Consider the following 25937-nt stretch of genomic DNA (forward strand, 5'->3'; position numbering starts at 1 on the left):
GATGACGTGGCACTTACCGTTGGGATTTCTTTTAATTATTTATTTCTTTTTAATTGTTTTGATTTAAAAAGCAACGGCCTGCCTCTATTGTTGAACAAAATTGCTCAATTAAAAATCTGTAAAAATCAATCCCTTGAATTAGTCATCAATGGAGAGGTCAAAGCATCAATTTGCAACATCAGGGTCTTCTTCTTCATCAAGGGGAGGGTCAATTGGCAAGATTAAATGTAATTGTGGAAGAGAAGCGATTGTGAGATCGGTGAAGAATGGTCCAAATGTGGGGTTGAAGTTCCATGGCTGTCCATTATGGCCTGTAAGAACCTAATTGGGGCATTAACCATCAAAATTATCCAATTTAAGTACATTGAATTATGCTTTAATTAACTAAATGTGGTGTAATGTGCAGGATACGGATTGTGGTTTTTTTTAAGTGGATAGATGGTGTGAGGGATGAAGTTGATGATTTACGATTTCAATTGTTTGAAAAAGAAACAACCATTGCCGAGTTAGAGATGCACAAGCAGATGCTAGAAGATAAGGCGAAGAGGGTGCAGCTTAAAAAAGAGAACTTAGAAGAAGATGTTCTAGAACTGAAGGGGGAAGCCAGTCAAATGCGAATTGAGTTGATGAAGAGTGCAAGGAATGAGAGGAATTTTTCTTTGGCTTTGATTTTGTCTTGGGTTTTGTTTGGGATAGTGATTATGTCAATGAAGTAGGAGGAGCATGATGTTGCATTGTTGTTGTTTGTTTGTAGTTGTTATGTGATGATGTTAAGAATGATTATTCAATAAAAAAAAATGGGTTCCATTTCCTTATGCTAATTTGTTTGTGCAATAATTGAAACCAAACACAAATGTGGGCAAACAGCTGCTAAAATAATAAGTCAAAGTTGATTTAAAGTACATCAACTTGATTTAGTTCACAGTTGATAAAAAAAAACACCAAATTGTTCATCAAAATAAACACATTGTTCTTGCCAAAAGCAACATCAATAAACATGTTCTTGCTAAAAAAAAGGCTGCATTAGAGCAAATTGTAGTGTCATACATCAAATGTGGCTTGTCTGAGTGGGGAGAACAACCTAGCTGACTTGTGAAGGACCCTGGTGTACATCAGACTGAGAAGGACCCTGATTTAGTACGAAATCATTTGCACCAAACAGGATTCCCACACCTCTTGAGCCCCTGCCACCCCTTGAGCCCCTGCCTCCCCTTGAACCCCTGCCTCCTCTTGATCCCCTTCCTTGTCCTGTTGTAAATGCACTGCTGCTCTCTCCACCAGAAGCTGAACCAGTCCTCCCCCCTCTAGAACCCCTCCTTCCTCTAATCATTCTCCCACCCCTCCCAAGTTGGCTTGGCTGTGCTGTAGCCTCCTGATGTGACTGACCAGTAACAGGTGTAGCTGCAGTTGCTTGCTTCTTAATGGGAGGCTGAGTGGTAGTGGAATTTGGTGCACCACACTTCCTTTTGTTGTGGCCCTTCCGATGGCAATTACTTCATGTCATCTCCATCCCTATTCTAGTGAGGTGACCTGGCTTAGATGGATTTTCAGATGGGTCTTTGTTCCTGTTTTTCCTAGGTCTGCCAGGCCCTATCTTAATAGGGGGAGGGTCCATAACCAACTGTACTCTAGGCCAGTGTCTCTCCCCTTCACAAGGTGGAATTGACCCTGCATGAAAAAAAACAAGTTAGATTAACATAGGTATAACCTAAACTCAGTGTTGCATATACAACTAAAATTCTTACCTGCATATGCTTGCAAATACACCTCCTTCCAATAACATCTATCAGCATAAGACTCAGCTTCTTTGTGCAAGAAAAAAATGCATGCCACTGCATGACAGCATGGTATTCCAACCATGTCCCACTTTCTACATGTGCAAGTTTTTGCTTCTAAATTAACAACTAGGGAATCCAACTTGTAGCTGACATTAAACAATGTCTCTGATGAAGGCATAACATCACAGTATGCATCCTTATTCTTCTCATTTTCTAACCTTTTCTGAATGTTTGGACACAGAAAAGAGCTGCATTTCCAGCCTTTTCAACACAAGCCTCTACATCAAGTTGGTCCTTATCTCTTCAAGCATGTAAATCAGATGCTTTGTTCTTGCATTGTTGATGTAGCCATTGAAGGTTTCTTCCATGTTGCTAGTGATTGCATCTGTTTTGACTTTTGTATCTAAGTGGGATCTGTTTAGGGTAAAAATACCCTAGACACGTGGACCAATGAGAGGAGGCCACATGTCGAGTTCCGGATGGCCCATGAGGCTTAATATCCCCTTGACACATGGCCCCCTTGGATAAATCTATGAAATGGCGGCCTTCAAGGGCCCAAATCCCAAGAAGCGTCGTAAAACGGCGCAGCCCACTAAAATCTAGGTTAAGTGACCTAAATGGGGGAACATTCTCTAACGACCCTATAAATAAGGAGATATTTCCCCATTTTGGGGACACATTCAATCATTTATTACACACACATTCTCTCTCATCAGAGAAAGACCTGAGCTTGAAATCCAAGCAGATCCCCACCTAAAATTCTGCAATCTTTATTCCCTTTCAATTTACTAACTTGATCGTCAGAGGCGGAGCTCCAACCACCCGGAGTCTCCGTTGTTTTGCAGGTATAACTCAGCCGGACCAGACTTCGTGACGTTACTCTCCCGAGGGACAAAAACACCCAAAACATTTGGCTTCGTCTGTGGGGAGAGTACCTCAAAGATGGTTCAAGAGTCTATACCACCCCCTAAGCATCTAGGCGATGACTCGGAAGTTTTTACAGACAAGGAGGATGAAGATCCTCAGGTTGAAACCTATACAGCCGATGATGGCTCTCTAATAACTAAGCGCATCCGGCACAGAGAAACTCTGGAGCGGGGTGCCACCTAGGCGGGTACAAATCGACCCCCTGGGCAGCGGAAAGGGGAAACCCACACAGCTGCTGGATCAGCTCCTGTCACCCGAGACGAACTCATGAGGTTCATGACAAGTTTCAAGGGTGAAATCAAAGATCTGATCACTAAGAGCCAGGCTGGCCCAAGTAGGGGTCAGTCGGCGAAGAAGACTCCTCTGGAAAAGGGGAAGTCAGTCAGAGATCGGCAGCCAACTCCTCATCCAAAGGAGAAGGCAGCCGGGACCATTGATTGGTCCAAAATTCTTCTGCCTAAGAGGAATACCAACAACACCCGCCGGACTCAACAACCGATGGGAAGCAAAAAATCAACTCTTGATGCTCGGGAGATCATCACCCGCAAGAGAAATCAACAGTTGTCTAAGTCGGCTTCTACGTCGAATTTCCAAGACAGCTTCAACAACACTTTTGCAGGGAATGCACTTTCCTTGCATGAGAGTCAGACAGGCGGTAATACTGTCCATTTTGGCCCTCAGATGATTGGGACTGCACCGTATGTACCTTCTCAGGTCTACGGCTAGTATCCACCTTACTTCATGCAGCCTTCGGAGGTCAGGCGGCATTTAACATTGTACAGCCACTGCACTGGCAGCTTCGTCTGCTCCGCCTGGGTGAACAACCTTCTGTGTTCACCCGGGAGATAACCGAGGCGGCATAGCCGGCCAAGGTTAAAAATGTGTTGGTAGGTACCTATGACGGTACCACCAACCCGGAAGATCACCTCATGGCATACACCAACCTCATGTACTTACAAGGGTTGGATGATGTCACTTGGTGTCGATGCTTCCCGGCTATGTTGAAGGGCATTGCCCAACAATGGTTTGGCAACCTGCCAGCCAGGTCTATCGATAGTTTCAGGAAGCTTGCCTTCCTGTTTGATTCCAACTTCTCAATGAACATCCCTGCTAAGAAAACAAGTCTTGACTTGAGCACCATTAAGCAGGGGGAGAGAGAAGGGTTGCGCTCCTATGTTAGGCGGTTCAATCTAATTAGAATTCAGATCCAAGGACTGTCTGATGAGGTAGCTTTTACAGACTTTTTCAAGGGTCTGAGAGACGGGTCAACTTTTAAGTTCAACCTAGTCAGAAAAGGGGCTTTCACTTTACAGGCGGCCCTAAGGGAGGCGGAAAGCTATATTCAAGCAACCGACCTCTGCTCGCCTGGTAATCCATCAGACTCCAAGAAGTCTGACAAACAGAAAGACAGCCGGCCTGCTCAGCCGGCCAAGAAGAAAGAAGAGAGCAAGAAAAGAAAAGAAATTTGGACGGTTAGTGATTCTGACCAGCCGTCTCAGAAGAAGAAGAAAGAATTTAAACCGTACGTTCCTAAGTACGAGTTTAATAAGGACTGCAACACCATCCTCATGGAAATTAAGGACTGGCTGTCCCTAGAGAAGCCGAATCCAATGAAAAGTTCCATTCAATCAAGGAACAAAAACAAATTCTGCCAATACCATGAGGAAGTTGGCCATGACACCAATGACTGCTTCAGCCTTCAACGGGCCTTGGACCGTCTGGCTGACAAGGGGATGTTAAAGTCCCACATTTCTAAGTCCAAGGGGACTAATAAGAATAATCTGGGGCAGTCGTCTAAGACACCCCAACCTACTAGTAGTTCGGACACTGGCAAAGAGCCGGTCTACACAATAGCAAGCGGGTTCTCATGCGGTGGCCCTACCATCCAGGGCACCAAGAGCCATCTTCGAAAGATGGACAAAGATGATGATGAGCATACATCTGCTAGCTCCTCCTTCCTAGACATCCTAATCACTGAGAAGGACAGGGGCAACGTCCGCCGTCCGCATGATGACCCGTTCGTCATTGAATGTAAGGTTGCCAACCAGCTGGTTGGACGGATCCTTATTGACACCGACAGCTCATCAGACATCATCAGCCTTCGGTGCCTGCAAAAGCTGAAATACAATGTCAGCAGCATGCATCCGGTTACCCACCCCTTGGTTGGTTTTGGGGGTGGAATAGTTTACCTAGTCGGAAGGGTTGATTTGCCAATCCGACTGGGTGAGAAAGGAAAAGGCCGACACCATGGCCGCCTGAGCCTTGCTCAAATAATGCATGTGAGCGAAGGCGAAGAAGCTTGAATTTATATTCTGGAGCTCGCAGGCGGCGATGTAACTTAGAATGTTCACCCACGAGTTGGGGGATGAGCTGTTGTAGACACCCATTTGTGTCACCCCAAAACCAAACCCGGTGATGAGTACCTTTCTCGTCGAATCATAATCGAATGAAGCGAAAGTGTGGAAAGTCTAGTGTTGCGAATAGTTTTAATTTATTTTCTCTTCTCTCTGTTTTTGAAAACTTATTTTAAGAAAACAGCCAATCAAGTTTGGTTGGTCCATGATATGGGTCCACTAGTAGTGTAGTTGGATGGGGCTTGACCAGAGCTTTCCAACGATATATTATAAACCCAATTCCGATGAATATTGAGGAAATTATAGCCAATTTACTAAACTGGGCCCGGTTTGAGCCTTACATGCGGCCCAATGATCTTAGGGAGGGCCTAATATGATTTATCATTCCTAATGCAATTAGGAATGGTTTTAGTCTTCTAGATTCTTCTAGAAGGTTCTTTTCATTCCTAATTCAACTAGCATTGATAAATTGACTTTTGTTGACTTTTCAGAGTTTTAATTAAAATCAAAGAGCATTTTTGAGGAAAATATACGATTTTATCCTCCTGTACGACAAAATATATCTGATTTTAGAAAACGCGTCAAAAACAGGTCTAGCGCCCAACGCCAGCCATTGGCGCCTGGAACCAAGCCTGGCGCCTCTTGGCGCCAATAAGTTGGTGCTGGCGCCAGCTCTGTTTTTTGTGCGCCAATACTCATTTTTGTTAATTTTATCTTTTTGGCTGATTTTCTCTATAAATAACGACGTAAAAACTCCGTTTTCATTCACCTACAATCAGTTTTCAATTCTCTCTCATTCTCCTTAATCATTCACTAATTCTCATCGAGATTTCCTTAATCATTCATCTCTCTCTTTCTCTTTTTCTAAACTAGTCTTTTACATACAAAATTCCGCATTCGCAAGATCTAGAAACACCTAGCCATATTCGAAGTTGTCTTCGCCCTAGACGTGAAAGGTTTAATTTCTGAGGGTTTGTTCCCAAATCTCTATTTCCATTATTTAACTTAATTGTTTGTTTATTATTTTCATTGAAGTTACTAACGTGTGTATTTTGTTATTAGAAAGAGGTACGAAGCATCAAAGTAAGTACTTTAATTGTTTTTATTGATATTATGATGTAGAAATCATGTTTATATTGTTATGATATTCCTAGTATCATGTCTAGGGTAATTTTAATATTAAATATGATTGTTACGAGGCTTCCTATGTTCTTCCTAATATTTATGATTGTTAGTATCATGTTAGGGTTAAAGATTTAATTTTTATTGCTTAGTGACATGCTAGGGTTTGTTATTAATCTTGTTAGTATCATGCCTAGGATCTTGCTATTATTATGCTTTAATATTAACATGAACATGATTATGATTATAATTGTTAAAATTTATGATGATTATGAATATTATTATTTTGATGGTGATTATTTTATTAATGATAATTATTTTAATTATTATTAATATGATGATTATTTTATTGATGATTATTATCATGATTATTTCAATTATAATTTATTTTTATGATTATAATTTTATTTATTTTATTTATTATTTATGTTGCTTGATATTTATTGTTATTGCTTGATCACACCTTTTACGCATGTTTAAAGGGAATTTGGTACTTGTAATCACGCTTAATAAGATAATTGATAATCTTGTTTAGGGTTAATGTGATTATAATTCAAGTGATCGCCAATAATAGTTTATTTGTGCATTAAATTCAACCAACATAGATAAACAGGTTTAGGGTTAATCCTATTGATTGCATGTTAGTCAGAAAGCGCACATGAATACGATCAGAATAAAGTAGAGGCCTATTATTAGGGCAGGTTCAATCTCTTTTAGGTTGAATTTGTACCTTCATCCCCCGAACCCTTATTTGGTTCTAGACCTTGTGGAGTTGACGATCTCTTGGATCGTTAAGGGGTGTAACCTTCACCTCGTGAACGGTTTACAAGTTCCTAAAAAAACTTGTTGGTGACTCTTTTGCTCTATCTTCTTTTCCTTTGGACGCCACCGTACTTTAGTGTATGATCATAGTGGGTTTCAAGCTAGGGGTTTAACGCTTGAAAATATTCCCTACAGCTGCCAAACTCCTAAATCGTACGTCTTCAGGATTTTCCTAATCCCGGGGTGAAGGGGGAACCGGAGGCCGGCTTTGATGACCGCCTCGTAGCAGACAAAGTAATGGTCTGAATTATCAATATCATCGCTCCAGGCCAACACTGCGTCAGCCGGCGGAACGATGATGTCCCAGCCCCTTCCAAAGGGGTGTTTCTCTTTAAAAGCCCTAAAGCCGCTCTTTAATAGGGAAATGTTATTCGACAGCATCCTAGTCCGTTTGGAGTTGGGGTTGTCGACGACCTTAGGCGGCTGCTGATAGGCAGCCGCAAAATTATCTTGGTCAGAGCCGGAAGATTCGGCCCTTGACCCTTCACCGGCCTCAACATCGCCGGCTTCATTAGAGGAGGCGGCTTCCTCGCCGCCTACCTCTCATACCCCCGAGCTCCCGGAAGTAGAGGGAGCCTCTTCGTCAGACCTACTCTCCTCCAAATCCCTCTATTCCCCGTCTGAAACAACCTCATCGGCTGTCACTGATATAGTGCACCGGCTCCTAGACCTTCTGGCCGTCTGTTTTGTTCTGGCCATTGTGTCCTGCACAGACACAGAGAGGGAGGAATTCGGAGATGAGCACATCGGTTCTGACAGTCCAGAAAAGGCACCCCCTATTCTAGACTCAGCCGTCCCGGGGGACCGGCTGAGTGTCCTAGGCAGTGCCGAGTGTGTGGATTGAAAACTCATTTATATTTTCTAAAACTATGTATTCAGGCGGAGAAAGAATGTATACAAGTTGGAAAAAAAGAAAAGCTAAAATGGTACAGGCGGTTACCTTACTTTAACTCTGAATAATCTGAAAACCGCTACAGCCGGTGAACCGGGTGTTGAACTGCTAGCACACGGAACCTCGAAAATACTCTGACGCTGACGGAGGCATAGAATTTCTCTCAAAAAGCTCTCTCTTTCTCTCTCTAAAAAAGTCAAATGAAAATAAGGTGAGAGAAAAAGGGGGGGTAAACTTCTATTTATAGAAGGTGAAAACGGGGAGAAAATTCTTGTTTGAAATTTAAATTTTACTATCCGTTATTGTTCACCTCTGATAGGTGGACACGTTTCACAGGCCCCACGTGATACGCACGTGAGCCCTGTGAGGGGCAAATGTTTAGGGTAAAAATACCCTAGACACGTGGACCAATGAGAGGAGGCCACGTGTCGAGTTTAGGATGGCCCATGAGACTTAATATCCCCTTGACACATGGCCCCCTTGGATAAATCTCTGAAATGGCGGCCTTCAAGGGCCCAAATCCCAAGAAGCGCCCGCAACCCACTAAAATCTAGGTCAAGTGACCTAGATGGGGGCACATTCTCCAACGACCCTATAAGTAGGGAGATATTTCCCCATTTTGGGGACACATTCAATCATTTATTACATACACATTCTCTCTCATCAGAGAAAGACCTGAGCTTGGAATCTAAGCAGATCCCCACCTAAAATTCCGCAATCTTTATTCCCTTTCAAGTTACTAACTTGATCGTCGGAGGCGGAGCTCCAACCACCCGGAGTCTCCGTTGTTTTGCAGGTACAACTCAGCCGGACCAGACTTCGTGACGTAACTCTCCCGAGGGACAAAAACACCCAAAACAGGATCTGCAAAACAATTTTGGATTGTATGATGTAAAAGCATTTGCTACATCAAGGTCCAGCTTCCTAAGTGATTCAAGGTTTTCATTGTAATCTGCCATGTTGTATGACTTGGCTATTTTTCAGAACATCAGCTTCAGTTCATCCCCTTTATAGGACTTGTGCTACTGAGCATATATATGCCTAGCACAATGCTTATGTTATGCCTCAGGAGAACATTTTTCACAGCATTTAAAATTGCCTAGTACACATCAAACAATCACAATGAAATCAACATCATACATTATCACATCCATGTCAATAATAGAATTCATCAAAAAAAAAAAAAAAAAAAATCTCACCATATGTTCATCAGATATGATGCAAACACCATCACCATCCCCTAGGCCAAAATTATTCTTCAGCTGCTCAAAAAACCATTCCCGTGATGAGTTGTTCTCCCCTTCTACAACTGCCCAAGCTATAGGGTACATTTGCTCATTCCCATCCTGTAGACACCCATTTGTGTCTCCCCAAAACCAAACCCAGTGATGAGTACCTTTCACGTCGAATCATAATCGAATGAAGTGAAAGTGTGGAAAGTCTAGCGTTGCGGATAGTTTTTATTTCTTTTCTCTTCTCTCTGTTTTTGGAAAACTTTATTTTAAGAAAACAGCCAATCCAGTTTGGATGGTCCATGATATGGGTCCAATAGTAGTGTAGTTGGATGGGGCTTGCAAAGACCTTTCCAATGATATATTATAAGCCCAATTCCGATGAATATTGAGGAAATTATGGCCAATTTACTAAACTGGGCCCGGTTTGAGCTTTATGTACGGCCCAATGATCTAGGGGAGGGCCTAATATGATTTATCATTCCTAATGCAATTAGGAATGGTTTTGGTCTTCTAGAATCTTCTAGAAGGTTCTTTTCATTCCTAATTCAATTAGCATTGATAAGTTGACTTTGTTGACTTTTCAGAGTTTTAATCAAAATCAAATAGCATTTTCGAAGAAATTATATTATTTTATCTTCCAGTACGGTAAATTTATCAGATTTTCGAAAACGCGTTGAAATCCAGTTTGGCGTCCAACCCCAGGCTTTGGCGCCTGGAACCAGGCTTGGCGCCAGGCGCTAGCCATTGGCGCCTGGCGCTAGCCAGGGTTGGCGCCAACCTTGTTTTGCGTGCGTCAGACTCTGTTTTGTTAAATTATCTTTTTTGGCTGATTTTCTCTATAAATATCGTATCAAAAACTCCGTTTTCATTCATCTACAATTCATGATCTACAATCATCATTCATCGTCTTTCATTCGCAAGCTCTCAACAAACATTAATTCTTTAGCATTCTTTCTTTCTTACTTTTTCATACAAAATTCCGCATTCGCAAGATCTAGAAACACCTAGCCATATTCGAAGTTGCCTTCGCCCTAGACGTGAAAGGTTTAATTTCTGAGGGTTTGGTCCCAAATCTCTCTTTCAATTATTTAATTTAATTGCTTTGTTTATTATTTTCCTTGAAGTTACTAACGTGTGTATTTTGTTATTAGAAAGAGGTACGAAGCATCAAAGTAAGTACTTTATTGATTTATTTATATTATGATGTAGATATCATGTTTAGATTGTTATTATGATATTCCTAGTATCATGTCTAGGTTAATTTTAATATTAAATATAATTGTTGCGATGCTTCCTATGTTCTTCCTAATATTTATGATTGTTAGTATCATGTTAGGGCTAAAGATTTGATTTTTAATGCTTAGTGACATGCTAGGGTTTGTTATTAATCTTGTTAGTATCATGCCTAGGATCTTGCTATGTTCATTGTGCTTTAATATTAATATGAGCATGATTTTGATTATGATTATGATTTATGATGATGATTATTATTATTATTATTTTCATGATGATTATTATAATTATTATAATTCACGTTTATTCATGATATTGATTATTTATTGATTATGTTGCTTGATTATTTATTTTTATTGCTTGATCACCTTTTATGCATGTTTAAAGGGAATTTTGTATTTGTAATCACGCTTAATAAGATAATTAATAATCTTGTTAGGGTTAATTTGATTATAATTCAAGTGATCACCAATAATAGTTTATTTGTGAATTAATATTCAACCAACATAGATTAAACAGGTTTAGGGTTAATCCTATTGATTGCATGTTAATCAGAAAGCGCACATGAATACGATCAGAATAAAGTAGAGGCCTATTATTAGGGCAGGTTCAATCTCTTTTAGGTTGGATTTGTACCTTCATCCCCGAACCCTTATTTGGTTCATAACCTTATGGAGTTGACGATCTCTTGGATCGTTAAGGGGTGTAACCTTCATCCTATGAACGGTTTACAAGTTCCTTAAAAACTTGTTGGCCACTCTTTTGCTCTATCTTCTTCCCTTTTGGACGCCACCGTACTTTAGTGTATGATCATAGTGGGGTTCGAGCTAGTGGGATTTAAAGGCTTGAAATTATTTCCTTACAGTTTTTGGCGACTCCACTGGGGAGGATTTCTATTTTAATTCCTGAATTTGTTTCGGCAATGATTTAGAATGAGTGGATGAGACTCGAAAAGTTCTAAGTATTTCATGTGCGTAATTTTGATTAACATTATTGTCATATGCATAAAAAAGATCTCATTGGAAAGACCATCCGTAATGAGTTAAAAACATAGGATTTTACACGTAGGAAATTTGAGGAATGTCTTTCACAACTAGGACTGAAATAACATCGCGCGAAACTGGAAGATTTTATCGAGCACAGAAAGCTGCTGAGGCATGTGGGAAGTAGCGTCAGGGGCCAGAGCTTGGCGCCAGACTTTTAGCCGTAGCGCCAGACGCCAGCATTGGCGCCAGGCGCTACAGTTAAAATCTGGCGCCAGGCTCTGTTTGTTGGCGCCAATTTCCCCCAATACCGAGCCAGAAATATGCGTTCTAATTTCGACCGGTTTTTCGTATTGTTTGCTCGATCCTACTTCCTGATTGAATTTTTTCTCACTTTTCTGAAACCCATATGTGTTCTACATATGGACATAACCCTCTGGGAATTCATGTTCCATCTACCCAATTGAACGCTCCGTGCAACAAAGGGTACATCTGAGATGTTGAAATTCACTAAACCATGGAAGCGAGTTTTTTCTAAAGCTTGCGGTGTCCCATCCACTCGCGCCAACCCTTCACGGTTAGGCTTCCGCGCGGTGCATCCGACAATTAACCATGGACCCTCTATTGACTAAACCATATCCCGAACTTTAGAGAACTAGAGCCATGGTTAGGTTGCAAACTCATTGCATCATATTGTGCCTACTTGACTAATTGTGCATTATTTGTTGTTCATATATATTCTATGTTTCTCTTAACCGTTTGTTGATTTGTGTTGAGAATAAATAAATTAATGACTTAAAGAACTTTGCCTAATTAATTAATTAATTAATTAATTTGAGTCAATAAAATCTAATTTTTCAATCGGAATTGACCTATTACAACTTTAGGCATACCCCAGTTGACAAATAACACCGAAAACAGTCCCGGACCGAAGCTCCACTATTGGCGCCAAGGTCTGAGCTGTAGCGCCACACTATGGAGTGTAGCGCCTGACGACAGCAATGTTGTCTGGCGCCAAGCTCCACAGTGTGACGCCAGTCCTGTCTCTTGGCCGACAGTTCGGATTATTAGTCGAGTCATCACCTAAGGTCTAATTAACCAGTTTGCTAATTAATTCGGTTAATTTCCGCTGTCAATAACACCTTGTCGAGTTATTAATCGAGTCTTGGTCACATAGTCTAGCCACATGGTCATGACACGAGTCTTAACGCACCATCTACACTCACTAGTCTTAGCACACACTTTGAGTATATGTCACCTTGACCATGTCTTAGGTTCATGCATGAGTCGGTCTTTTCCGTCATTTGAGTTGGGGGGTACATTCTATTCCTAATTCTTCATATCCCTCCATCTAAATCTTCTTTCACATTCTATTCCAATTTTTCTTCACTTCCTCCATCCATTGCATGTTGAATAAAGTTTGAGTCAAATAATTAACAATAAATATCCCCAATTTCCTTTTCCACAGTACTTGGTCGAGAAGAGAAGGGCGATTAATCAAGGACAACCTCTTTATTCAGGTCTAGCTTTTTGATAAACCGATTCGTCAAAAGAGGAAGGCTAAGAAGATAATGGCAACTCAAGAAGAAGTCAATGATCTTAAGAACCAACTGGCTACTGTGACTGAAACACTGAAGCTTCTCACACTTAAGGTCGATGATCCCGTGAAGCAACAACAGATGGATCTCATGCAAGAGAGTCTAAGCAAGCTATCTAGTGACTATAAATTTCAGGGCATGAGTTCACAAGAGGTCTCGCTGGACAAGGAACTTCTTCCGCATAAGTTCAACGCCACTGACATCCCAAAATTCAAGGCAACAGATAACCCTTACTTCCATCTAAGAGCTTTTGAGACTATAATGAGCATTAAGGGTATCGATAAGAAGGTTTTCCCCTCTCTGTTCCCACTATCTCTTGAAACCGTTTGCCAACAATGGTTCTTCTCCCTTGACAAGGAGAAAACCTCTACCTGGGAATCGATAGTAAACGCTTTCGTCGGTAGGTACAAGTGCAATATCCAAGTTGAAACCGACCATAGACAACTTGAGATGCTAAGACAAAAAGAGAATGAAGGCTTTACTTCTTTCTTTAATAAATGGAGGGAAACTTCCGCTAAGATGATTGAGGTCCCCACCGAAAAGGAATCTGTGAGGATGTTTATCAAGGATCTCCAAGAAAAGTATTCAAAGCACTTAAAATATCAACACAACTTGAATACTTTCAAGGCCGTTTATGACATCGGAATTGAAATCGAAGACGACCTCGCAAAGAAAAAAGCTACTAACAATAGTAACCACGGTGGCTGGAAAGGAAAGAAGAACGACAATCCTTCTTCTTCCGAAAACGCCCACTCTAGTAATAATGTTAGTACCTTTGACCATAATGGTGTCTTAGCCATAGATAATCAAGGATCTAAAAGGAAACCCAGGCGAGAGTTCACACCCATTGGAATGACCTACGATGCTGCTTTCGATCGTCTCTATGATCGAGGATTAATCAAACCTATTGGCCCTACCGAGGATCCAACACCAGAAAATCGATCTTCGAGATGGAATCCAAACTCCTATTGCAAGTACCATCGAGGGAACGGTCATACCACTGATGAATGCTACAGGTTTCAAAATCTCATTCAAGATCTCATAGAAGCAAACAAGATCCCATTGCCTCTAGCTAGCGAGAAGACTGGGTGATGATGAAGCGAACAAAACAAGACAAGAGGCGAGCTGCAACGATAAGATTTCGCGACCTCTTTTTTCTATTTCTTTTTTTATTTACCCTTTCCCCAAATAAGTCTAGCATAGGCACCCTTTTTATTCTCCTTAGATTTATTTTGTAGGATCGTTATTTATTTTCTTTTAATAAAATGAGCATTTATTTCCTCATATGTGATCATTTCATTTTATTGCATAAAAAAAAAAAAAAAAAAATCCATGTCGAATTAAGCACAAGGTATACTAATGATTTGAGGCACCCCTTGTAGCCACATCATATCTCCTTTCGCCCTTCAATTGTACAATCCTTTCTTCATAAACCACTTTGAGCTTCGTCTAACGATAGACCTTTCTTTTTTCAACCTACATCTACCTAACCTTGGGATGGGATGGTGTGTAACTTATGCAATTTTAAGAAGGCTTGAGTAATTCAAAAGATAGCAAAAATAGCAAAAAAATAAATAAAAGTGTACAAAAGGGTAAGTGTTCCAATGTCTTTGATGTGAAAATATCTTCAATAAGAACACGTCTCAGATTGCGTCTCTTATCGAGTGCTCGGTACCGTTCCTGAGAAACATGAATGCCAAGTGAGTGATAGGCCGCATGATCGGGATTGCCCACACTTATTAAAATAAAATAAATGCTAAAGCAAAAAAGAGAGCTAAAAAAGAGTAGAAACTCAAGCATAAAAATACAAAGATTCAGAAGCGAGGTTGCACACCTTGGGGGCTTGTCTAGGGTCTTGAGCCTTTATCCCCTTCTTCTATAACCTTTAGCCTAACCACGTTACAACCTTAAAAAGACCTTTTTAAGGTATACACACTTGTGCGAGGTTCGGCTAGAGCTACGTTCGGCCTGATTCCTAACGGATACGTAGGCAACCTCACATCGAGGTGCGGCCGTAATAAAAATGCATTCATATTCACATTCACACACTTACACCATGATCATATCAAGGGATCTCCAATGCTCATCCCTATTCATTTAGAGCTAGACTTGGGGGCTTGATCCCTACATCATTAGCTTACCTAGCCTAAGAGTCACCACTATTTGACTCTTTTCAATAATATATTTTTCCACACACTTAGCTCTTGTGGCCTAGATTTAGTGTCACTATCACACACATCACGCATACATGACCAAATATATTTCCCTTAGGAACCCTTTGTCATGAAATCTTAACGCTGAAGCATGCTTCGTCAAAATCACTCATAATTGTCATTGCATCACGAAGTATGAAGTGCTTAGCCTCCGTGCCTAAGTTACCCAAATGCTTTCATCATTGAGTCAACCATTGAGATAGCCTAGGATGGATTAATCCTTGCACCTTGAGAGATAGTATCAAACAACATTTGACTAAGCTTATTCAACATGCATTCGAAAACTTCGATTCTTTTTTCGCGTCTGTCTTTTTCGGGAGAAAGTCGGTACCCTCCACAAAAATGACGGAAAAATTTTGCTTTTCTGCATTTTCGAGTCGCACGATCACATTACAATGCACACACAAGTCATGTACACACTGAGTCATGTCGTGTCATATCACTTTGATTTGAGTCTAATACATGTGTCAAACACTTTGAGTCGAGTCAACCTCGAGTCAATCACAGCGAGTTAAGTTTATGCCTTGAGTCGTGTGAAATCGATGAGTCAAGCAATGCTAAACATTAGGTCAACCCTAAGATAATTAAAGAAATTGGCAAAGTTTTATAGTAAAAAATAAATACAGGTGCAGCAGAACAGGGAAGACCCTATCACAGCATTCGGCGCCAGAGATATCTCAGCAACGACAGAGCTCGAAGCCTCCCAGAAAGTTGATTTCGACCTCATGCAGCAATTTCGGGTTCCTTGGTACGCCAGTTAGCCCCTATAAGCAATTTGACATGATTAGTAGTCGGCTCGATTACAATCGTAGTAAGTGATTGACCTGACAAAAAATCGTCTCACTTAGCTTAAGCGCCTAAAACACTGGCTCATTACAATCGGTTCAAAAGCAAGCACTTAAACGACAATATTTCCAAATATGGATTGTCGCGCATTCTTATTAAACGACAAAGTTTTCCAAAAATTGGATTGTCATCCCCAACTGACAATATTTCCAAAAATGGATTGTCGTGTATCTTCTTCAAACGAAAATTTTTCCAAGATTGGATTGTCATCTCTGGCAAAGTTTCCAAGCGTGGATTGTCGTGCTCCTTCTTTGTTTGGCAATTTTTTCCAAGTTCGGATTGTCATCGCTGGCAAGTTTTCCGAAATTGGATTGTCATACACCCAGTTCCTTATAGCAAAATTTCCCAAAGGATTGTTGTAGGTTTCCATTCATCATAAATATCGGCAAAAGTTCCTCAACATGGATTGTTATTCATTTCAGTAAGTGGCAAATTTTCCCGAAGTAGATTGTCGGTCGACTCTTTTTTGCAAATGTTCCAAGACGCGGATTGTCAATAGTGGCAATATTTTCCCAAAAGGATTGTCGCACAGCGTTGGCAAATTTCCAAGGTGGATTGCTTTCAAGAGTTATATTCCAAGATGTGGATTGTCGATCGTAGCAAAGTTCTTATGAAAGATTGTTACGAAGCATTGGCAACTTTTTCAAAAATTGGATTTTGGCAAATTTTCTGAGATACGGATTGTCGCTTCATCGTGGCAACATTTCCAAGGATGGATTGTTACGTGGCATTGACAACTTTCCTTAAATCGGATTGTCATACATCATGCAAGAGTTGTGTTGGCAACTATTCCCAAATACAAGAGGATTGTCGACATACTGGTTCACAAGCAGCAAAGCGCCGACGTACTGGCATAGCAAATACTAAAAAGCAGTGATCTTTTCGAAGACTATCACAGCGGGAAAAAGAAGCTCTTTGTTCAGAACGTCAAAGCAGCAAGGTGGCATTCCCTAGATTGTGGAGAGTTGTCACAAACAACTGAAGGTAATTTCGGGCGAAGTTGTCTTCGATCATATTCCTTAGGCATGGAAGATGATCATAATGCGGATGAGGATTATTTCAAGAGAAATAATCATCGATGGTGTTCCCTAGGATGTGGAATATTATCATTACGGAGAGGATAGTTTCAGGCGAAGCAATATTCTAATTTGCAAGCAGTTACGGGCGTAGCGGTTTTTAAGCGGGATGGCATTCTCTAGCTTGCGGGAGGTCATCAAAACAGCGAAGCGGCAACAATCGGTTACTTTCAGAGACGTGTGCTCGACGGTGCAAGATACGCGTTTCTTGACTCTTTTATCAATTTAACTAATGTTGCTTTTGCATATATCGGTGTTACAAGAGTGATTTAGGATCCCAGAACGTTCTGAATCATTCTCCGTCCCTATCGATACTTTGACTTTTGTTTTCGAAACTTGCGTTTCTCCAAACTCAGTCAAAGTGGGGGCTTCTGTAGACACCCATTTGTGTCTCCCCAAAACCAAATCCAGTGATGAGTACCTTTCACGTCGAATCATAATCGAATGAAGTGAAAGTGTGGAAAGTCTAGCGTTGCGGATAGTTTTTATTTCTTTTCTCTTCTCTTTGTTTTTTGAAAACTTTATTTTAAGAAAACAGCCAATCCAGTTTGGTTGGTCCATGATATGGGTCCAATAGTAGTGTAGTTGGATGGGGCTTGCAAAGACCTTTCCAATGATATATTATAAGCCCAATTCCGATGAATATTGAGGAAATTATGGCCAATTTACTAAACTAGGCCCGGTTTGAGCTTTATGTACGGCCCAATGATCTAGGGGAGGGCCTAATATGATTTATCATTCCTAATGCAATTAGGAATGGTTTTGATCTTCTAGAATCTTCTAGAAGGTTCTTTTCATTCTTAATTCAATTAGCATTGATAAGTTGACTTTGTTGACTTTTCAGAGTTTTAATCAAAATCAAATAGCATTTTCGAAGAAATTATATTATTTTATCTTCCAGTACGGTAAATTTATCAGATTTTCGAAAACGCGTTGAAATCCAGTTTGGCGTCCAACCCTAGGCCTTGGCGCCTGGAACCAGGCTTGGCGCCTGGCGCTAGCCATTGGCGGCTGGCGCCAGCTAGCCAGGGTTGGCGCCAACCTTGTTTTGCGTGCGTCAGACTCTGTTTTGTTAAATTATCTTTTTTGGCTGATTTTCTCTATAAATATCGTATCAAAAACTCCGTTTTCATTCATCTACAATTCATGATCTACAATCATCATTCATCGTCTTTCATTCGCAAGCTCTCAACAAACATTAATTCTTTAGCATTCTTTCTTTCTTACTTTTTCATACAAAATTCCGCATTCGCAAGATCTAGAAACACCTAGCCATATTCGAAGTTGCCTTCGCCCTAGACGTGAAAGGTTTAATTTCTGAGGGTTTGGTCCCAAATCTCTCTTTCAATTATTTAATTTAATTGCTTTGTTTATTATTTTCCTTGAAGTTACTAACGTGTGTATTTTGTTATTAGAAAGAGGTACGAAGCATCAAAGTAAGTACTTTATTGATTTATTTATATTATGATGTAGATATCATGTTTAGATTGTTATTATGATATTCCTAGTATCATGTCTAGGTTAATTTTAATATTAAATATAATTGTTGCGATGCTTCCTATGTTCTTCCTAATATTTATGATTGTTAGTATCATGTTAGGGCTAAAGATTTGATTTTTAATGCTTAGTGACATGCTAGGGTTTGTTATTAATCTTGTTAGTATCATGCCTAGGATCTTGCTATGTTCATTGTGCTTTAATATTAATATGAGCATGATTTTGATTATGATTATGATTTATGATGATGATTATTATTATTATTATTTTCATGATGATTATTATAATTATTATAATTCACGTTTATTCATGATATTGATTATTTATTGATTATGTTGCTTGATTATTTATTTTTATTGCTTGATCACCTTTTATGCATGTTTAAAGGGAATTTTGTATTTGTAATCACGCTTAATAAGATAATTAATAATCTTGTTAGGGTTAATTTGATTATAATTCAAGTGATCACCAATAATAGTTTATTTGTGCATTAATATTCAACCAACATAGATTAAACAGGTTTAGGGTTAATCCTATTGATTGCATGTTAATCAGAAAGCGCACATGAATACGATCAGAATAAAGTAGAGGCCTATTATTAGGGCAGGTTCAAGAGAAGACGGTTAGCAAAACGAATAAGTGACCATTTCTCTTTTAGGTTGGATTTGTACCTTCATCCCCGAACCCTTATTTGGTTCATGGCCTTATGGAATTGACAATCTCTTGGATCATTAAGGGGTGTAACCTTCATCCTATGAACGGTTTACAAGTTCCTTAAAAACTTGTTGGCGACTCTTTTGCTCTATCTTCTTCCCTTTTGGACGCCACCGTACTTTAGTGTATGATCACAGTGGGGTTCGAGCTAGTGGGATTTAAAGGCTTGAAATTATTCCCTACACATCCCTACCAACAGCTGAGAGCAATTGCCCTCCTAAAAAGGTTTTCAAAAAACACCCATCCACACAAATCACCTTCCTACAGCCATCTACCCAACCCTTTTTCAGACCTTCAAAACAAGTAAACAACCTCTGAAATATGGGTGGTGCAGGCTGCTTGTTGAGTTTTGCTACTGTCACCAACTCAACACAGCTACAGGGCTGCTACCCTTCAAAGCTGCTATGTAACCTCCAACCTTTGCATAATGATCATGCATTGACCCATGAAGCATTCTATGAGCTGCATACTTGACCTTGTATGCAAATCCTCTCTGAACAACTACCTTAAAGGCCCTTCTGATAGTTTCAACAAGGGATTTCACAACAAAGGTTGCCCTCCTACTATCCCAAGCACCATACAAATAGAAAGCACAACCCTCCACACACTTCACACCTAATCTTTAATTTACTTTGATGTTGCTTATCTCATAAGTCAAATACCTTCCTTGTAAAATAGCATACTTAGATACAACATCTCTAAAAGCCTCCCTAGATGAAAACCTTTGCCCCACCTTCCAAGTGAAAACACTGAAATTAGTGTCTGCACTCACTGAATTCCCAGCCCTTTTCCTCCTTTGCTCTCTAGTTTCTTCCTCATCTCCATTGTTTGGTGGGGTTATTAAATCATATTCACTCTTATCATACTCACTACCATAACCCTCTGCAACTACTTCATGTTCTTTCCAACCCTCCCTATCAGCCTCACAACCTAGTTTACCCTCAGCAGCCTCTTTCTGTAGCTGATTTGCAATTTGCTGTAACTTGGCAGTACAAGTTCTCACTCTCTCCCTTGCTGTCAAAGCCTCCTCATCCACCTCAGAGTCATAACCATCAATACCATCAGTTAACAACTCACCATTTTGCTCTTCATCATCATCCAAATCAAAGCTACCATCAGATTCATTCCCTTCACCTTTTGACAAACTCACAATATTTTTCCCTTTATCAATAGCTGGATCATAAATGGGATCTTTCTCATCTCCACTCAAATCATCATTGAACCCTAGAATCTCCCCCCAATCCAAAGGACTTTCTGGTCTATTATCAACCCAAGCATCATCATCATTTAGGAGTGAGTTGTTTGAGGACAGATCTGGAAAGGGGGAGTTATCAATAAGAAGAGGGGCAGGCTAGTAGAAGGAAGCTAAAGGAAGAGTGTTTTGTTTTGCTTTGCCTTTGTTTTTTAGGAAAACAAAAATAGGTTGGGTGGTTGTATCTGTATTTGTGGAAGGACACAAAACAATTGATGTGAGACCATCTTTCTGTGAGGGAGCATCTTTTATCATTAAAGGTAATTGTGGGGCCCTCTTTATTGGTAGTTTATGCTTTGCAATGTCATGGGTCAAAGGTTCTGCTTGTTTTTTTTGTACTTGTGTTGGAATAGGATTTAACTTAGGTAATTCAACCCCTTTATGTACATATATCTCCACACACCTAAACTTCAACAGCATCTCCCTCATCCTATTCACTTCATTGTCAGAATAAACCTTCCTCAACCCACTCTCTAATGGCTCCCCTGGTTCCAAATACAGCAAAGACTCTACATTTTCAACCCCACACTGTTTTGCAAAATCCTCTAACCACCACCAACATAACTGATCAGGATCAATACTAAAAGTCCTACCAATTCCACCCTCATACACTAATGTACCATTACGAGAAGTTTTAAAACGCCCCCCATACCAGTACTTAAGAGTTACAACACCAAAAGGATCATCCATCTAGCATTAAGCATAAAATTACCATCTTTAAAACACAAATATAACAACAATAGCAATAACAATCCAATGCACAGCTAAACACTACAAAACGCAACCAAATGAGTGCAATTTACATCCAAAAAATTCATCAAAATTGACAAGTTAGCCCACAATCATGCACAAATCAACAAATTAAACACATTTAGGGTTTTGTCGAATACATACCATTGATAAATCGATGAAGCGAGGACACCAAGGCCTTTCCTAGCTGCTTTAACTTCAATTCAATGCTTCCACGAACCCAGTACAATTGCAGAGCCAATTTAGGAAAAAAAAAATTGGGGACCAGCAGTTCGCAGAAAAAAGAAAGGGGAGTACGGATTGAAAGCGAAAGAGAGAGTGAAATTTGGGTAAAAGAAGAAGAGGAGAGGGGTGCTTTTTTTCAGCATTAATGGCTGATTCGACACAGTTGGTTGAAGAGAGTAATGGCGCTTCAATTCGTTTGGGAGGGAAACTAACTCCCCAAAGGTCAACACGAGCTCTGTGGACTTCGCTAACCGGTTCCCAGTCACCTCAATCCATTTTGGGAGAAAAATTAAAATTTTCAGTTTAATTTGGGTAGATTTAAAGGTTGGTCCAATATTGGAGAACCGGCCAAATCACTCATGTTAAATCTTCCTTGTTTTTATCACTATTACTTTCATAGTTTCAACCCTGATAGTCTCCACGAAGTCACTCCACGCTTGAACCCCGTTTCCCTTTTTCATTCTCCCTTCCATTGAATCCTTACCTGAGTTCTCCATTGAATCGCCTTCTAACTTTCTCTACTCCATTGAAGCAGCTTCTCAAGTAAGAATTTTCCTTTTAATCACAAAATATCAATTTCACAATCTAGGGTATAGTTTCGCACTATCGGCTGCCCGCTTGCCCTTCCTGCCCTGTTCAGCGTCGAAGATGAAGGTGTTCGATGTTGAGGCTCACACACTTTCGCTCTTCCTCTTCGCTGACGTCACCAATTCAAAGTAATTCTACTCCCTCAATTTATATTTGCTTAATTTGTTTGTGTAATAAAACCTAAACCACTAATTCGAAATGTAATACTGTACAATATCACTTGAATGGATTGTTTAATTAAAATTAGAGCTTGAAATTTTACTAGAGTAGTAATGATTTAAATTACGGATGTTGATGCTTGATTTTTTTTTTTTTTTTTTTCTTTCTTTCTGTGATGAAAACGATGAAAGAGGAAGTTCTTGTTTAATTTATTACATATTATTTTATTTATTTGTAATTTATGACATATTAGTAATCTCAAAAAAAAAAAAAAAAAAAAACCCTACCCAAAAGTTGCAACTAGTATGTAACATGGTATTTGCCCAAATAATAGTATGTTACTCAGACTTGGTATTTGCCCAAAAATGTCATGTGGTTGTGTGAAAGTGATAATACCCTTGTCAAAATGTGTCGAGGACCCTGAGGTGAAATGAAGAGTTCAAGTATACAAATTATAATCAAGGTAAAAACAAAGGGGGTTGATGGTGTGGGAGAGTTGGATATGGTTGTGTTGGAAGTATGTCATGTAAATAATGAGCATAACTCTAAATAATAGTTGATAATGTGTTTAGCTAGAACCCGATATTGTTTAGCTAGTATAATGTGATTAGGCTCACGACTTAAATAAAACTAACTGTAGAGTCACACACAAATTAATTTGTAAGCTTTTGACTTAAATTAGACTACTAATCAATAGCGATTTCTAGCTAAATACATTTTACTCAATTAAAGTAATTAACAGAATTCCGTATTCTATCCAATAACTTTCAAAAGTTATTCATATTGTTTGAAGGACGTACTTCAAACAATTTCCCATTTGTCCTTTAGACGAGTGTACATATCCTTTCCTTTATCACTTATTGTCTAAGGTAATATTATCCGTCAGCCTTATCTAGCTTAAAATTATTTCTCGAGCTCATGAGTATTGCCGAGACAAACATAATCCATGTGAGTATGGTCATGCATTTCACACTTTACAGTTTTACACTCTTTGAGAGGCCCACAAGACAATGATCCTAATATAAGGTGGACAATCTGAAATCTTGTACATCCAATTGTATCTTATTTGATTTTTCTACTTGAATGGATGGGTTTCATTATGGTGGTTGATCCTCTTAGGACTATGTGCTTCACTGCTTTGGAGAATTTTAGCTTATTGAGTAAAGATTGCAAGATGAGATGTTTTACTACCTTTGCCTTTTCTGTTTTATGGGTCTTGATTTCAATTGGGCAAAACTATAGATGTTTTGGGGGGTTAAAATATAAATGGTTTACTAAACAATGGAGTTTAGTTCCTTTGCCTATATGGTGCTACAATTAAATGGAGTGAGCCTATAGATTATTTGAGGGTGTACCTGTTCAAAAGAAGATTTCTAGTTGTGATTTGATAATTTTATGTTGCCAAAGTCAAGCACTCTACTAGATTGTTGCCTGTTATTTCTTGATTTGGAAATGTGATCATGGGTAATTTTTTTAGCTTGATGGCTGTTTCACTCTCTTGTTGTCCTCTACGCATTGTGCTTTTGAAATGGTGAGCAGTTTTATTCTCTACATTTCATGCTTGATATGTGGATTACACCTTTGCAGTTATACCACCAATAATATCCCGAGGCCCTATCAAGGCACGTATTAGAATCAATTCCTGTTGAGACCACATCCTCTACCATTTCAAGATATTTCCCTAGGTCTTGAATTGATTTGCAGTGATTATTATTATTTAGGTTGATCAAGAGTATTGCTAGAGAAAGAATGAGATAAATATCAGTGTTACTGTTGTGCACGTGCACCACTTTGTCAATGTTCTTTGCTTTTGTTGTTGCCTCTTAATTTGCTTTTATTATCCTAAAGAATGCTAAATAAAAATAAAAATAAAAAATAAAAAAAACCTCAATCTGCATTGTATAATCTCCTATCTGTGGGACAAGATTAGCTGTGTTTCATTATTCTCTTGAATGGTTGACTTCAATTTTCTAACCTAAGTAGGTGAATATAAGGTTCTTAGATTACACTATAGTGAAGGGATTTCTATTACTTAATCCTTTTGTTCTCACTTCTTGATTATTAAATTGATCAGCTAACAAATGGATCAATATCCCCCTTTCACGGCCAACTTTAATTGGTTGTTCCCTGTTTTGTTGTTTGGCTTATGGTGGTTTTGGGGTGGTGGTTTAGGGTTAGGGAAGGCCGAAAATGGAAGGGGAGGGGGGTCGATTGCGGTGGGGGGAACGGGGCTGGGGGTGGATTCCGGTGGGGGAAGGGGAAAGGAGTGGTTTTGGTTTGGGGTGGGGGTCGGGCAGCGAGAGCGGTGAAGAGGGGTGGGTTCGCGCCGGCCGAAGCTCTGGGCGCCGGCCGCCGGTAGGGGGGAGGGAAGGGGGTGGCAGTTGAGGGGAGGGGTGACTGGGTTACTTTTTTTAAAAAAAATTTATTTTATTTTATTTTTTAATAAACTTAACGGATTCCGTTAAGTGGTAATGAAATTTTAATAATTTGATTTTAGGTGGTAGCAAAATAAAATAAAAAATTAAACGGGTAGCAAATGTAACATGAGGTACTTTCGCCGGTAGTAAATGTCAATTATTCCTTTATAAATAGTCTTTACATTCAATAAAATTTTGTAGAGAACTTTTGGACTTAATGCAAGCGGGAAACTTGGTGCCAGAAGTTGCTTTTCTTAATGCATCTCTTGTGAGTTCTCTAAAACTTTGCTTCTATTTTCTGTTTTGAGCAAGGTTAGCCTTATCTTTTTTTTTTTTTTTTTTTTTTTTTTTGATACAGATTCCTGATGCCTTCCCTGTTCTAGCAGCTGCCTATAAGGCTCTACTGTCTAAAGGACGGGAGACTCTCACGACAAGAACACTTCATTCTGAGCTAGTTTACAATTATTCAGGATCTAAACATGTAATTATCTTTTGTTGCTAATTAACACCTATGCCCCCCTTCCCTTCCCCCTTTTCCCCTTTGCTGCCTTCAATACAATGTTTTGGCTGGCTTTTGTTTATATTATGTTCATGTTTACAGATTACGGAATCTTTAAAAAGGTGTGGCATTTCTGATAGTTGTACCTATATCCTTGCTGCATGTTTTGATGCTTCAGCAAATGAGGTGAGCCATTACCTATCATTTTCCTGTTCATTGCTGGCTCTGAAACATCCGGCATATATAACCATGGATTTTGGAATGTATTTAGGTAAAAGCCATTCAAGACATTGTCAAGGGAAAGGAGATCGATTTGGAGGAGTTAGCAGGAAGAGCAAATCAAAGCCAGATTCTAAAGGTAGCATACTTGACACTTGATTTAATCACTTGATACTATACTTTATAAGCATGCCCTTGGTTAACACGTTTGATTAATATCCAGCATTACAAAATTTCCAGCTTGGAATTGGGATTAGGCTCTCTCGGGGATGCCATTACGTGTCGAATTGCTGCTCGTGATGCTTTATGATGAAAGGGACTTCTTAAACAGTTTTCATTTTGTGTTAAATTACGAATTACCCGAGTATGTTGTACATTACTTTAGTTTAAATTTTGACATTTTGTTGATGAAGATTTCGTATTTATGGTCAATGAATGTATTGTCCACCAATTTTGTGCGCTTAGTCTATATGAGCGAGCTTTTTGTCTGCTTTTGGGAGTCGGTTCTGATTAGACATTTTTTTTATTTTTTGGAATA

At 39.5% G+C, this 25937-nt stretch overlaps 1 protein-coding gene across 1 annotated transcript; it reads left to right on the plus strand.

The window, feature by feature from the left end:
- The first annotated feature begins 21906 nt into the window (after positions 1-21906).
- LOC145586292 (uncharacterized) lies at positions 21907-25846 on the plus strand. The gene is made up of 6 exons (XM_081643080.1): positions 21907-22233; positions 24883-24949; positions 25040-25162; positions 25283-25366; positions 25452-25538; positions 25623-25846. The coding sequence occupies exons 1-6, from the start codon at positions 22166-22168 to the stop codon at positions 25707-25709; spliced, it is 516 nt and encodes a 171-aa protein (XP_081499206.1). The 5' UTR covers positions 21907-22165; the 3' UTR covers positions 25710-25846.
- The last annotated feature ends 91 nt before the right edge of the window (positions 25847-25937 follow it).

Source organism: Chenopodium album, chromosome 2, assembly GCF_948465745.1.
Source record: "Chenopodium album chromosome 2, dcCheAlbu1.1, whole genome shotgun sequence".
In the NCBI taxonomy this organism is placed as follows: Eukaryota; Viridiplantae; Streptophyta; class Magnoliopsida; order Caryophyllales; family Amaranthaceae; genus Chenopodium; species Chenopodium album.

Coding starts and splice junctions, on each gene's coding strand:
- LOC145586292 (XM_081643080.1), top strand. CDS start 22,166: ATGAAGGTGTTCGATGTTGAGGCTCACACACTTTCGCTCTTCCTCTTC. Junction 22,234..24,882: donor GCTGACGTCACCAATTCAAA/GTAATTCTACTC, acceptor AAAATTTTGTAG/AGAACTTTTGGACTTAATGC. Junction 25,367..25,451: donor TTGATGCTTCAGCAAATGAG/GTGAGCCATTAC, acceptor GAATGTATTTAG/GTAAAAGCCATTCAAGACAT.